Source organism: Anabrus simplex, chromosome 11 (genome assembly GCF_040414725.1).
Source record: "Anabrus simplex isolate iqAnaSimp1 chromosome 11, ASM4041472v1, whole genome shotgun sequence".
NCBI lineage: Eukaryota > Metazoa > Arthropoda > Insecta > Orthoptera > Tettigoniidae > Anabrus > Anabrus simplex.
The window spans coordinates 55,552,879-55,569,416 of NC_090275.1; the positions used below are offsets into that span (position 1 = coordinate 55,552,879).

The 16,538-nt window shown below is 37.8% G+C and overlaps 1 protein-coding gene across 2 annotated transcripts in view; it reads left to right on the forward strand.

Annotated features, from left to right (window-relative positions):
• Positions 1-3,138: 3,138 nt before the first annotated feature.
• Positions 3,139-16,538, forward strand: part of LOC136883494 (uncharacterized) — a 37,403-nt gene continuing 24,003 nt past the window's right edge. Inside the window, exons 1-3 of one of the 2 annotated variants that reach the window (XM_067155842.2) lie at positions 3,139-3,869; positions 9,032-9,196; positions 14,194-14,403. In XM_067155842.2, the coding sequence (XP_067011943.2) occupies positions 3,360-3,869; positions 9,032-9,196; positions 14,194-14,403 (885 nt within the window). In that variant the 5' untranslated portion in view covers positions 3,139-3,359. The remainder of the gene's footprint in view (positions 3,870-9,031; positions 9,197-14,193; positions 14,404-16,538) is intronic. The other variant, XM_067155843.2, reaches the window with a different exon arrangement.

Sequence of the window (16,538 nt, forward strand, 5' to 3'; positions counted from 1 at the left end):
AAATATAATTCTAGGTGATTCGCTGACGATTGAAGTTTAACAAAAATACTGCACTATCCACAATATCCTTATCTTTTAGCATAAATGTCTAATAATGTTTAATTTACAATATTTGTTACTAAAAACTCATGAAATATGAGTGTAGCGTTTTTGCTACATCATGCAGTTAAGGCATTTATTTTCAGATGCATGTTTGAAGGTTACGGGCAGCAATGACTTGAAGTACTTATTGATAGTGTTCTATTGATGATTATTTCATTAATGCTGCAAGATTTAAGTCATAATAATAATAATAATAATAATAATAATAATAATAATAATAATAATAATAATAATAATAATAATAATAATAATAATAATCATAATAATAATATTTTTTGTAATTTATATTGCGTTTTTTCTCAACATGAATTTGTTTACCTTTATCAAATATATTCGTAATTCCTTTTGACATAAATGTCTTATATCTGGGGATCATCTGAAAATATGCATTACGGAAAGTAGCCTGACAAAAGTGAAACCATAGCAACTCTGCAGGCTGTGATGTAAGGTATGGATGGATGGCCAGACAATGTCACCTAGTAATCGTGCAGTCTGTGATGTAAGGTGTGGATGCATGGCCAGACATTGTTACCTAGCAACCGTGCAGGCTGTGATGTAAATTATGGATGGATGGCCAGACAATGTTACCTAGCAACCGTGCAGGCTGTGATATGAAGTATGGATGGATGGCCAATCAATGTTACCCAGCAACCATGCAATCTATGTTTTATGGCTGGTGGTCATCTGAAATTAGCAGCCGTTGATGGATGGCCATGACCGAGCAGCACTGCGTTTGAAAAAGAACGCAGATTGTTTCAAAGTCTATCACATCAGTTGAACTGCGGATATGACCTATCCATTTGAGCAAGCTATTTTCCAATTCCTTCAATGTAATAAATCTCTTTTAATTGTTTAAAAATAATTTTATTAGTTTTATATGTTATTATAAGTAATAAACAATAATTCTGCTCATATACTATACTGGGTTACATTTGTACATCAGTAGCCTTCAATGCATGATGTAGCGTTTTTGCACATTCCTGAATTTTTCCCTTTTTTCCCACCAGTATGATCAAATACATCAAAAATATGTTGTCAATGTGATGTTACATACGTAATCTTCCTCTAATAATATTTTCACGTCAGAGTTGTGGGTGTAAATAAATTCATGCAGTGTAGGGTTAAGCATCTTCAAAACCCGTGAAAAAATCCGTGAAATGTTCATCTGGAAGGGTATGGACGGTGAAATTCGTGAATTGGTAAAAGCTTGTAAAACTTGTTGGCTCAGTAAACCCACCATGTCCACTAAGCAAGGGCTCTTGACTTCCCACCAAGCGTCGCGCCCCATGGAACGACTCTATATCGACTACGTCGGACCCTTCCCCCAGTGAAAGGGGAATGCAAATAAATTCATCCTTGTGTGTGTAGATGGTTTTACAAGATTTTCTTGGTTATTTCCGACTAAGCTGGCTACCGCTCAGTCCACCATTTCTTGTTTGAATTCTATCTTTGCTTCTTTTGGTCCGTGCCAATATATTGTATCTGATAATGCTAAAGACTTTACCTCTAATCTCTTTCGTAAATTCTGTTTTGATCTATCTATCTCACATGTAACAACTTCTGCTTACTATCCTCAACCATCTCTGGGTGAACGGGTCAATCGTAATCTGAGGTCGGCGCTGATTGCCTATCATCACGCCGATCATTCCTGGTTGGATACATAAAATTATAGACCACTTCAGATCGCACAATTCTGACTGATGTCCTTATTCCGGTTATTTTTTCCCCTGCCACCTTACACATTTAGTGGAATTATTAACGGCGAAACAACCGCCATCTCTGACTACATTTGTGTTCAGTGTATGCGTTACCTTCTCTCAGAACTTATGACGACTTGGCTTTTTCTCTTGGACAAGAAATGGATAATAATATTATGTCATTGATTGTATATTTCAATTTCGATATTGTTTATAATTTCATTCCACATTCTTTCACTTCAAGAAAAACAATGTTCACTGTTCGTATGTTAAGTTTGTAGTGCTTCGTTCTTCAAGAAAAATACTTTCATTTCTTATGACGTGTTCTACACAAGAATATTTTTAAAACTTTTGTAAAACGTGTGCTATTAGCACACATTCGTATAAAACATTTCAAAACAAATATCTGTACATGTAATCGGCCAAAGAGTCCCTTTGTTGGACTGGTGGCCCGCTCCCCTAACGGGGAGAGTGAAATAACTAACTATTTGAATAAATAAATGATAAAGAATAATTATTTATACACTCGATCACTCAAACGTCTACTTCACTTTCGTCTGGGTGGCAGGGTATATTGGTATTTTTGAAAATGAACGAGCCGATACTTATGCAAAGCAAGAAGCACGTCTTCCGCTTCCCGTCTCTACTATTGCAATCTCCCCCCACACCTATGATTATTTTATACATGTCAAAAACAAGGCTCACTCGAATGGCAATACTGCCAAGTACAAAGGTAGATACTCCAACTGCAACCTCTTATTCCCCTACAACCGTGGTTCATAACAGGCCTGTACTTTAAAACGACATATAACTATCATGTACTATCATCCGGCTAAGATTTAATCATGTCCTTACTCTGCTCTATAAATATCGTTTTCATCTGACAACTTACCCCTTTTTTGAATATGGTTACCTCGACGGAGATGGTAATCATATCTTTGTCCATATCCATGTCCATGTCCTTTATATGGGTGGAGGTCTCAATAAGGTTTTAGTGACTGGAGATAATTATTTGAGTCCAACCAAACGCATCAGGAAGAAGAACTCTCGTCGGCCCTACCTTAGGATTTAAAAGGGAATGGGTGGCATAGAAAGGCGCGTTAGCAGAAACACCAACAGAATACCTGTGTGTTAAGATGGAAAAAGTGAACATCTTGGTGGAAGTATTAATTGAGGACAGCTGGTAAACGTAAGAACACGTATCAGAAATGGCTCCATTGGTCAAAAATCCTCAATTTTGAAGTGCTGGTATGATGCTTTTCTGTTTTGAGCAAAGAGGATATAATGGGTTTTGAGTTTGGCAATCCTGGACAGATATTGTAGAAACAATGACGGTTTTGTGTGTTTGTGTAGCACATGGCTTTGTTTTGTTTACGATTTTTCGTAATGTTAACCTAGAACTAGTTGTACAATTTATACTGCTATTAAGGAATCGGGGATATTCAACACTGTGTAGTGCTTCGGATCCTTATTCACACCCGTACGTGCTTTCTAGTTCAAGCAAGCTACTGAGCTTATAGTTGAAATGTCATGATACATTTGTAGTAGTACCTACATAAAATGGTTCGTACGTGTTGTGTTCCAGGGTGCAAGTCGAACTATTATGAATCACATGTACCGACTTTCGTTCTCCCGAAAAACCAGTCATTAAGGGAACAATGGATACAAAATATACGGCGTTATAATTTTGAATATACTGATAAAACTGCTGTGTGTGCCAAACATTTTGAACCTCATTTCATAATACGTGAAGATATCTTTCCAATTGTAGACGGCGAACCGATCCGTATTCCGCGAAAAATTCCCAGATTATCACGTGATGCTATTCCCACAATATTTCCTGATGAATCTGTTGTATCCCGACGTAAAAAGCGTATACCAAAGACATGTGATGAAAGCCAATTACAAGAAGCATTACAGGGACAGAAGGAGAATTGCATTAAGGTGTGCAAACAGAATGGAAGTTTGGACGTCTCCGAGACGGAGCGCGATACTCCTGATGTTCCCATATCAAAACGCAAAAGAAATGCTAACTTGAAGTTAGATAGAAGTGGCAAGCCAGACAAGTTGGTGAGTTATGATAAAATTAACAAATCATTTATAAAATTACTTATGTTGTGATTTGGGAATTTTATGTTTATAACATGAACTAACTTTTGCCATTTTAGAATTTGATCGAGAAGTAGAATTTCTCTTTTGTGGTTTGTGATCTGGCTCATGTTCTTATTGATGGCTTGTTGTATGTTTATTAAAAGCTGTATGGGTCTGATTCTGTAAAGTATTCATATTTCAAATCAAGAGCAAGCATCACAGCAGTGTTAAGTGCTAATGCTTTATACAACTTCACTTACTTAATCAGTAGGGACCTATAGCTATAGCTTTTTAAAATAGTAGGAAAAAAAGGAGAAGAATGATTTGAAACAATGGATGCACTAGGAACTCAATCCCTACCCAGGCCTGAATTAAGTGCATCCGTTGCTTTGGACACAGCCAATTTTGTCACCTGGTCCTAGAAGCCTTGAGGATAGTAATAAGGCTTGAAATGGAAGGATTATGGGTAGTCAATGATGATCTACAAAATCAGCATTTGTAAGATTATATTAAGTGTATTGTTGGAAACAAGCTTTTGATGCAAATGTTTAATTATTGACTTGGAAAGATCCTCTAGGATCTCTGTGTGAGCAGCATAGAAATAGTGCATGTTTATTAGTGTTTTCATTGCATCTTCTGTGTGTGTCAAGTCAGTGAATTAAGTGAATGGTAATTATATTCTAGGCCTAAATTACATTACAACATTCCGTACCCAATTTTGGGACTAACTACAGCTCAGCCATTTTTTTTCTTCATAATCTAATAGTACAAAGTTAGCAGTCTAGATGTTGCAGGCATGCGTTTTACATGGGTGCCTTGAGTTCAATTTCCTATCAGGTCAGGGGTTTTTATCTGGATCTAAGGGCTTGTTTGAGTTCCACTCAGTCTAGGTGAGAACAGTTGAGCAATCTGATGGTGAGATAGCGGCTCCAGTCTGGAAAGCCATCATTGATGACTGAGAGGATTTGCCGCTCTGACCATGCGTCAGTCTGCCAGTCGTCAGGCTGAGCAGCAGTCTCTTCATAAGCTAAGGCTCATCTGGGTTTTCAGTATTACTTCGACCAGTGTGAATGTTTTTTAAAAACTTGCAGAATGTCCAGTATCAATAATCACAAACAAATTAAAGAGATTTGCAGTGAAACAGATGTATAGTGATCACATTTACAGTGTATTTCCAAACAATTCACATTTTCCCCAAAGAAAAACTATTCTATTTAGGCCTAGCCTAAGAATACAAGCATTGTATATTAGAAATTACATGTTGCAATGCATAAATGTTTGTAATGGTACAAAAGATAATAAATAAAAGGTACGAAAATCATAAAGTCCAATTGTGTGGAGAAAAAAGAAGGTTGAAAAGGAAGCAATCTTGTAGACTGTCCTCATAACACACTGTCTTCTAAATTAGAAAATATCTGAGCCGTTAATCAAGTTCTTAAATGTGTATCATCCATATCAACTGATGTCTGTCTATGCAGCATCATAGTCTGTTTATAGGCACATTTATCATTGAAAATGGAAACCGTCTTTCCCCTCCCTGTCTGTATAAACTTCCGCTTACTTCTCAGAAGCTTGCTGAACCGCTGTTGTGCCTTTATTAATCTCTTCTAAAGCGATCTTGAGGTAAACAGGATTTTAATTACAATACCCGCAGCCGCGTAATATTTTCCTGTATGTTCTTGGCATAGTCGAAGTTATTCCGGAAGAGGACAACTTTTATCATAAAACTTTTCCCTGAAAAACCTATTTGAATAAAATGCATCAAATTGTGTTGATCAGTTAGGCCCTACCAGACGTACTTGCATTTTGATCCCGTAAACCACTGGAATGGAGAATTGAATGCTGGGGTTGGGGAACAGATTGTTTTCTGCTTTTACCAGACAAGACAATAGTCAGGGCTGCAAAAGAAATCGACTGACTCAACAGTGAGCCCGCCAATGTTCTTTGCACTGCCAAGTGTTGATAGAGCGTTCTATTGTGTATGCATTTTAGGTGGTTCATCTTTTTCAGTACAAGAGGTAGGAGGAAATCAGTTTTGCTATTCGTCACTGGTCGAATTTACCCTGTATGGATGAAGTTGCCCCACTTTACAGTCTCATATATAAGGCGGTGGCTGCTTCCTTCCCACTCCTAGACTTTTCCTACCTTATCGTTGCCATAAGACTTCTCTGTGTTGGTGCGTTATAAAGAAAATTGTTAAAAAGAAAAAAATGAAGTTGTGAAAATCTTCAAATATTTGGGGTATACTTGCAGAAGATGGGAAAATAAACAAAGGAATTGGAAAGAGAATCCATCAAGCCAATAGGTTTTACCAGTTTGTGAAAGGTATAGTGTGGAGCCAAGACGTCTCAGAGAAATGCAAGAAAATTCTGTACTCAGTGTATTACACACCAATTTTGACATATATCCAGCAGGCACATGGACAACAAAACATGATACAAGCAGAATCCAAGCAGTTGAGATGAAATTCATTAGAGGAATAATTGGGAAGGCACGGAGCGATAAGATCAGAACGTAGAAATCAGAAAGTGTATTGGATTCACTAAACTGCAAGACAAGATAGAGACCAGTAAGCTGAAATGGTATGGACACATGATGAGAATGGAAGAGGAGGGAGTTCCAAAGTGAGTATTTACAGAGAAATAATAGGAGGAAATCAACAGGGAAGGCCCAGAAAGAGGTGGACGGATACAGTGAAGGAGAGTATAGAGAAGAGAGAAGTAAAAGTAGAGGAAATATTGAAGGAAAGGTGGAATTGCAGAGATAGACAACTGTGGATGTTCTTGATTCACAACCCAATCCAGAAGGCTGGAAACGGGAAATGAAAAAGCAAGAAGAAGTAGTAGCCTAATTGTTCCATTGTATGGGATCTTCACCATTACTACTTGATTCGAGAAGTGGAAAATATCTGAAGGAAAGCAACACAATTCATTTCTGATAAAAGAATAGTGGAACAAAAATGTTGCAAATTTTGAGCTGGAAAGACTTACGAGTAAGGAGATGAACTGTTTGACTAAGTGGTACGTTTTGAGCTGTCAGTGGAGTGGTGGCATGGAATGACAATAGCTGCATAAAATTGAGTAGAGTCTTTAAAAGTAAGAAATATCATAATTTAAAGATAAAGTTGGAATTCAAGAGGACAAAGTGAGGCAAATATTCATTTATAGAAAGAAGAGTAATGGATTGGAATAATTTACCAAGTGGGTATTCGATAAATTTCATGCGAACCCTATGATTGTGCGGAAATAACGCAAGGAAAGAGAGATGTTAAAAAATGTCCAATTTTTAAAAAATCGTTTAAGAAAAGACTAGGTAAATGGTTAATAGGGCATCTGCACCAGGCGAGTTGACTGTGCAGCTAAGGGTGCGCAGCTGTGAGCTTGCATCCGGGAGGTTCAAACCCCACTGCGGCAGCCCTGAAGATGGTTTTCTGTGATTTCCCATTTTCACACCAGACAAATATATAATAATCGTATGGCCTCAGCTACCGTTTGCAGACATTTCGATTTGACGCCATCTGGCTGTCTGCTCGTCAATTTCGACGTTCCGGTTTACTCTGTCTGCCATCTAGCGGACCTAGAGTAAACCGGATCTCTCTTGGGCGTCTATGGCTGAGATTTAATTAATTTTGTCGGGTAAATACCAAATGTATCACCAGAGTTCTTTTACATGCCGACATCGTACGACATGGAGTGTCGAATGGACTTTTTTCCGCCCTTCAAAAATCCGACTACCTCTGCCGGGTTTGAACCCGCTATCTTGGGATCCGGAGGCCGACACTCTACCACGGATCCACAGAGGCAGCTACCAGACAAATGCTGGGCCTGTACCTTAATTAAGGCCACGCCACTAAATTATCTCTATTCTCATTAACTTACCTGAACATTTTTAAAACAACAATTTAGGCTACCTGTAAGATTTGAACCTGTGCTTCAGGACACAGACACTCAGAGACAAAATTGGAAGAGAAATAGTGGAAGAATGGACAGAAGAATGATATTGAAACAAACTCTGCAATATGTGCCAACTGGGAAAAGAAATTGGATGTATAATGGAATGATGGACTCTTTTTACCAGATCACATGTCTTTTTTTTTTTTTTTTTTTTTTTTCCTTCTAAGTTGTTTGTGCTCCCATTGTCAATCCTTCACACCAAGTTTGGAAACCACTGAACTAGAACTAGAACATCAAGAAAATGACTACAGTGGCTGCAATAGTATGTAAATGCAACATTGATGATGAAATTTTATTTAATTAGTATATGGCTCTTATTGCTGGAAGTGACAGAGGAAGTACTTGGCTTGCCTGATTTAGGTCTTTCTATTTGACCCCTGTAGGCAACCTGCCTGTCTGGGTGTGATATGTTGATGATGATGATGATGATGATGATGAGATAGGTACGGGGTGAAACCAGGTTTAGACACATGGCCTTTTCCTGTCATATAACACAAAGGGGACTACTCAAGGCTTTACATCTCCATCCGACGGGGACAAATTACCATCGAGAACACCATATACCCTCACTTCATGTGAACACTGCAGAGAGGTTTGTTGGAATTGAATTCAGGCTTTTGGCATGCAATTTAATGGCTAGAAATTGTATAGCTCCACCTCTCCTACCTTGCCGTCCAACGTGCTTGTGACGAAAAGTCCTTTTTTTTTTTAACACTAGCGGGACTCGAACCAGCTAACCTCAGTGTCAGACAATGAAGACTTCATGCCTTAATGATCATGGCCACCAGGCGGCCTATTTCTAAACACTAGTATGCTTATACTGCTGGAGGTGCTTAATGGTGTGATTTGTAGTGAAGTTGATCCACTGCCTAGCCACTAACGCTTAACCCAGGCCACAGGTCCAGGCTGTGCAAAATCTATCCATTTCCCGTCATGTATTTATAAAAAATAGCCAGGAGCTGTGGTGCGAATTGGCCACTAAAAGTAGCCCCGTGTAAACCAACTCTAGTGCTACCAAAATTAATTGGCTCAGATTGTGATAGTGCAAAACGTTGGCAGCGTAATTTCTTGCGTACTTTTAGACATTAAGTGGGGAGTGAAACTGTGCCTCAAGTAAGAAGTCTTCTGTGTTTGAAAAGTTTTACGATGAGATCTGTCTACAAAGGTAATGAAGCTTTTATGTTGCAGGTGCATTTTGATGAAAATCACTTTGAATTACATCAGTTAGATGGTCAACGAAAACTAAAACCCTTTGCCGTACCAACCATCTTCAATACCACTGGCCTAAATGATGGCCAAACCAATGTAGAGAGTTTGGAACAGCATGAACCAGAAATCACTTTTCATAAACAGGTAAATTTAGTAACAAGTGTAGGGACTTGTTACACTGTTATGTTGTAGATGGTGTAAGTGATCTGGGCTCTTTAATAAAGGTGGACAAAGTATGAATGATACTTTGAAACTGACGTGGTGTACTTTAAATTCTTATTACTGTGGCAACAATGTGTCGCTGGTTGTAGTGCTCAGTCACACTTTACACTGCACACTTGATTTTATAGCTACTTCTCTGTTTGTTATCATGATAGGTGAACAGGAGTTGCATGTGTCTGTAGCACAGTGCATTATTATTATTATCATTAATTATTATTATTGTTTATTTTGTTTTTTATTTATTTTTACTTTGTATATAGCATGTGAAGGTGTAAAATGGCAAAAATGTTATGTAGATTGCAAGCATGTTCAGTACTGATTCTCTTTTGATGCCTGAAGTATATACTAATGGCACATCTCCTTTTGTGGCAGTCAGGTATTGAGGGTGAAAACTTGTTTTTCTTTCAGCAAAGTTCTCATGACTGTCTTTCGAAGTGTAAGAAGTGTTGTGTACATTAGTTTTCTTCTTGAACGACAAGCTGCCTGTGCTTTGTAATACTGTGAATTTATGAGCAGCGTTAGAGAGTAGGGTAGGGAGGGGTAAATATGAGACACACAGAAGGTGGGGCAAATAAAAGACAAGCTTATTATGAGCACCATTTACTAGGGGGAAGAAATGTATTTGATTCATAGCGTTCTTTAATATGCATAGAAGCATATCCTACAGTGAAATCATATAAAATAGATTTAATAGATCTGCATCGAATTAAATTTTGTATGCATGAAAATTTTGTCAGGAAAACTTTCAAATGCGCTTGCCAAACTTCTCCTGTTATTTTGTATTTGCATAGTTGGCTGCTCTGTTTTTATGCTCAAAGGCATCTATATTGGTTTATCTTTGGAGTGCTACCAAATTAATGGTGAAAAGTGCGGTTTCCAGATTTCCCATTCAGTTTAAAAAGTAAATAATAAATAATAGTAATAATAGTAATAATAATAGTAATAATAATAATAGTAATAATAAATAGTAAAAAAAAAAAAAAAGACAGTTCAGGTAAGAGTCAATGCAGATGTTTAGAATTAGCCTAGGCCTATATTGGTAGGCTACTAGTGAAACTATTAAAGAGCAATATTGTTTTCCACAGCCTGTTGATAAAAATTCTCAGCTTGTTTACAGTCATTTGTCTGGGTCAGGAATGGAATGAATGAACCCCCCATCTAGCAATGAGGATAGGAATTATGCCAGCTGCCGAAGCCTGTCGAAGTCCTCTGGGGCGATGATTAATGAATGACGGAGAAATGAAATTATATAGGAGAGTGTTGCTGGAATGAAATATGACAGGGAAAACCGGAGTAGCCGGAGAAAAACCTGTCCCACCTCCGCTTTGTCCAGTACAAATCTCACATGGAGTGACCGAGATTTGAACCACGGAACCCAGCGGTGAGAGGCAGGCGCGCTGCAGCCTATTGATGTATTTGAAGAATGTTTGCAGGTTATCTACAATGTTTGTTTTCAGTATTTTCTTGAACTGTTAATTGTCATAAATTAGTGCCTGAAACACATCGCCAATTATTTACTTCTTGTAAAAATTGACTTTTGTTGGAGAAAATTATAATTTTTTTCAGCACATTTTACTAAAAGAAAACAGGATGTGTCTCATTTTTGCACTCCTATTGCTCTAGGCCTTTTTTGTATGGAGATATAATGCTGTCTTTTATTTGCCCCCACACCGTCTTCTTTTTACCCCAATTGTCGGGTAAAAATAAGACACAGTTTTACTTTTTTTTTAACAGAGAAGTATATACACTGGAGCAAAATTGCTTTTAAAATTGAATTCAGCATGCCATTTATTATCATTTTAATCACTTACAATAATTTAAATATATTTCTTTGTATTCCAAAAAGTGAAAGTTTTGTTTTTGTCTCATATTTACCCCTCCCTACCCTACTATAATTCCAAATGATGCAAAATTCCTATCCTCATCTTCCTGCTTCTTCGTGATAACAAATCTGCTGTTACAAGATTCAGATTGGAAGAAATTGACTGGACAGCTGTGGAGCACTTCTGTTATAGTATTGATTTTTCACCGTGTCACTAGCATTTGTTTGAACCCTTGATAAATGACTAGGTGGAAAGAAATTTTGCAGTGACAAAGAAATTCTATGCTTTGTGTGCAGTATGTACCCATAAAATATATTTTGTTAAGGAGGAAGGGTGAGTACCCGCTGATAGAAGATGATGGCCTTCTGAGATCAAAGTGGCAGGTTTGAACGTGGCTCAGTCCGCTGGTATTTGAAGGTGATCACATACGTCAGCCTTATGTTGGTAGATTTACCCAAGTAAAAAAAAAACTCATGTGGTAAAACATTCTGGCATGTAGGCATCTCTGAAAACTGTAGATGTAGTCATTGGGTCGTAAAACCAATAACATTGTTATAATGAAGGTGAAATCAAGAGACTGGCAGTGCAAGAGAAAGGATGTGTAGACATTAGACTTGTACACACATTAATAATACATCCAATTAAATACTGTAGCGTGATAGGCCAACAGGTTGATAAATAAAAATACAACTGGTTGCATTTAACTCTAAAGCTATAATTTATTTTACTACTCTTATTTACACACTAACACAGCTTACATGCTGCACAGTTTCACAATTAGGCACCCACAGACCGACTCAATCTCAGTACAGATAGACTCTAAGATACTGAACTACATGACAGACTGATCGCTGACTGCCTGTCCAACTTTTATAGGCGAGCTTAGCAGCTTGAGCTTAATCCAGAAAGTGCATACATCTGGAATACTCTTGGTTCTGCTCTCTAGAGGCTTCTAGCTTGACAGAGAGACAGGGCCAGCACATGCAATACTGGCCTCTCCTTTTTGAATGGTGGAATAATACTTTCGCCTGTGGACAGGGCCAAACTAACTTGCCCCTCTTGCTTAAAACAAAATAGTGGATATCCCATGATAATGCGTCAAATTACTCAGAAAATACATGAAGGAAGATACTTGATATAAAACAAAATATGCTGTAAGGCATTATTCTTGCAGTTCAGTGACCTCTGTGTTCTCCGCGATTTTGTTTTTAAAAAGCTTGTACCAGTTTTTCAGTACATCGAGGAATTGTGTGTGAAACACTAAGTTTCGGAGTAAACTTCAAGTTATAATCTGACTTCAAGTCTGCTGCAGATAACTACTCCCCTCCCTGTTTTTTTGCTGTTCTCCAGGCGGATGTTAATGAAGACAACACAGACATTGAAGATTAAATTAGTCACTCTCTTTCCAAGGTCTTGTTCAAAGTCACAGTGAAATACATTAAACAGCATCCAGCCGCAACTATGGATGTGCTGTGTAAAAGAATGAAGGGATGTATCCACAACTCCAAGAATGTCTGCTTTGAAATAAGAGAACATTACTGACTTTCTCAAATAAATTCTTTTCTGTAATGTAATTTTTATACAGTACTGTCCCAGTGTTCTTCCTAGGACCTTTTTAATGGGTGCACTGCCCTGCTGTTTTTACAGATCAACCGGCTAACATAACCTAGATATGTGCTAGTTACATAATATTAATACATATTTGAGTCATTGGATGCTCCAAATTAAAATGTAAATACAGTAAAACTGTTTATATAAATGATAAATCTTAATTATTGGCAGCATAATTGCAACAATTACATAGGATTTTAAATATTTGGCTTGACTGTTATGTAGTGTGGAGCCTCTATGGTTCAGGTGGCAACGTGCCGGCCTCTCACCGCTAGGTTCCGTGGTTCAAATCCCGGTCGCTCCATGTGAGATTTGTGCTGGACAAATGGGGCAGGTTTTTCTCTGGGTACTCTGGATTTCCCTGTCATCTTTCATTCCAGCAACACTCACCAATATAATTTCATCATCTGTCAGTAATTAATCATTGCCCCAGAGGAATGCAACAGGCTTCAGCAGCCGGCACAATTTCTATCCTCGCCACTAGTTGGGGGCTTCATTCATTCCATTCCTGACCCCGTCGAATGACTGGAAACAGGCTGTGGATTTTTGTTTTCATAATGAATAGTCGTGCGCGGTGTCTGGCTTAGCATGAAATCGCACTTAAGCGCTTGATTCCGTGGGACTTCACAAACCCGTTGGCACTCCACAGAAATAGAGTGGTAAGCCTCAGTGTTACATGATTATGAAGGAGCAGTAGAACTCTAGAAGTTCAGAATACTCTGTTATGTCTTGTTTGTGATAATAACACTAAAATAGTTCAATTTTTCAGTTAATATTTACCTGTCTGATACAACTGTTAATGTCCTGAGGGGAATAAATTGAAATTATATCACATTCATTTTTACGTAATATTCCCCACCTGGCTGACAAAAATTTCTGGGGAGAACACTGTACATTTTATTATCTTATCATAGTATAAATAACAGTAGATGTACCAAACTGTTTTTTAATTTCATTAAACATACCAAATAATTTTTTTATAGTACAGTAAAAATGAAATGGCATATGGCTTTTAGCACCAGGAGTGTCTGAGGACAGATTTGGCTCGCCAGGTGCAGGTCTTTTGATTTGACTCCCGTAGGCGACCTGCGCGTCGTGATTAGGATGAAATGAAATGAAGATGTTTCAGTGAAATAATGATGGTCAAAATTCCTGATCCTGCCAGGAATCGAACCTGGGACCCCTGTGACCAAAGGCCAGCATGCTAACCATTCAGCTGTGAAGCCGGACTAAAATACAGTGTATTACCCTAATGTTATTACAGTTAGAGCATGATGTAAAATTTTGTTTTTTGGTTATTGTAAAATTATATTATAATCCTATGTGTGTTCTAATAAAGGTTTCTATTTGTTCCTTGGATCTTCAGACTTTATTTTTTTTGGTACCAATTATTCCTGGTATCTTAAACGACGAATATATGAGATTGTACTGTGAAAATTTCAACATTGTTTGTGAACTACTATATCATTATTTCTTCTCTTTTAGATAAAAATAGAGTCTGTAATTTCCTTGAGTAATGCTGCAAGAACACTTCTCGCTGCATCCAAAGTCAATCAAAAGAGGAAGGCTGTTAGGGCACGTTCTTCTAAAAAGAAATCCACAGTACAACAGAGAAGAACATCAACCAGACTCTCTATTTGTGGCAGGAGAAAGTGGACAAACTTCTACAAGGTGGAATATGAGACTAACACACAGGTAATCTTACTAAGGGAACATGGGCTTATATTTGTAAGAGTTTTATTTAAGTATTTGTACACAATTTGTTGTATCATCACATACCAGAATTGTAACCATATAATGTCCTATGTGACATCTTTTAACCACACTTAGAAGTTCCGGGCTGTTACCTTACTCTCCACTGAGGCACTCTTTCCACAGAATCATAAGCAGCATCTTGTAGAAATATTTTAACATTCTTCTAAAGTAATTTCCACGAATTTGTTGTCAATTTCTATGTTAGAATAACATTTTTAAACAAAGGTATGCCTTGATAATTTGAGTCATGTACAGGAGGATTCAAAACAGTAACTACAGCCAAAACTTGTCATAATGTTACTGTGGAGGCCGAGAAAAAATAACATCATAAAGAGGAAATGTGCTAAAAAATATGATATGTTACTCTGTTAAATTTGAAGTTAGATGTGAACAAAAAATAATTCTGGTAAAAACAAATAAACAAGTGTTTACAATTATAATTAATCAAATGAATAAAGAAATAATACATTTTAAGAACACCAACATTATAAAACATCAGGGAAAAACATTCTTTGAAACGCGAACTATACATGCCATTGTGTTTGAAGTCGCCGTAGGAATTGTCCTACATCTAGACGATTTGCACATGTTTCATTTGTGAATTAGCATCCACTTTCTCAATAAACTTTAATTTTTCATTATTTTTAAACTGTCTAACTTTCTTCTTCTCCATAACTGAATGTCCTGTAAACCATTATGTATAAGTACAGTAGACCTAATTTGCGTACTTTGTTACAGAGTTCAGTTACGAACATAAAATTAAGCAAAACACATTAGATGAGCTACTGTTGCTCAATCCAAACAATCGCAGCAAAGACAGGCTTGGGACTGACACTCGCTGTAGCTGTAGGCTGACGCGCTACCACGCTATGTAGTCCGGAGCCATGAAATTAAGTTCTCTACCAAATCCTTACCCAGACCCGTTGTTGCTGGTGCGCCTTGCACGCAGCATGGCCAGGAAGTGCTAATTTAAATACTTTATGGCGGGAATTACGAATATACTAAACAGTGACATAAATGTGCTATCCAGGTTTCTTTAACGTGTATTTAATAGGACATAGACTGAGAGTTTAGAAAAATGGCATAATAACCAGAGAAACATGCTAGAGAGGGACGTCTTAACCAGTTTTGACTGTACGTTGTTTGGGACGGCAAACTAATCATATTTTAAGTGGGGATCCATGGCTGCTGTGAGGTGTTCCAGTTTGACAACACTTCAGGTGAGAAGTGTGTGTGTGTGTGTGTGTTCAGTATTGTAGTCACTATGTGAATTTGTGTGATAAGGTCCTCCTTTGATAAAAACAGGAGCATCATATACCATACTTTTGAAAGTACCCGAAACAAAAACATCTTTGTCCACGAGCATCAGTCTCTGCACCATGGATGTAGACTCTTTAATGAAGTTGGATGTCAACAATTCAAACCTCTTTTGTAGTTTACTGTACAATTTGATGTTGTTGTTGGGTTGGTTGAGGTTTCTTTGCAAAATATGGAATGCACGTCCACCACCATGTCTGAAATGTTGTCAAGTTTTGACACCCCCACTTCTTCCAGGCCCTTTGTTTCTGCACCTGAGTCCCCTCTTGGAATACGATCAGTTTGCCATCCCACACACGACACTAAGCGTTTTTAGTGTTGTTTTCAATCACCCTGTATAGATAAATAGGAACAGAGCATAAACGCATACACAACTCGGGGTGAGAAGACGGACAAGGACCTTCTCCACATCTTCTAATAGATAGACTCTCTCATCATCCGTCACAGAATTCTTTTTAACATCCATTTCTTCTCAGTCCCCAACAAAGTCATTTCTACTTGGCAGTGTCATCAGGAGGGCAGCCTTAAATACTCTTTAATGGGCCATTTTGACAGCTCTTCCATCTTGATGTGGAAGCTATAGTATAAGAAGAAAGCTGGATTAACCAGGAAATGGGTACAGTCATAGATAAATATAAGTGTTACAAAGCTGGTACCCAGGACAAATACAGAAGAAGAAAAGGATCTAAACGCGATTGATGTGGAGGAGCCCATCTACATGAAAACGGCAGTGTGTGAAAATGTAGAGATGGCCCTTG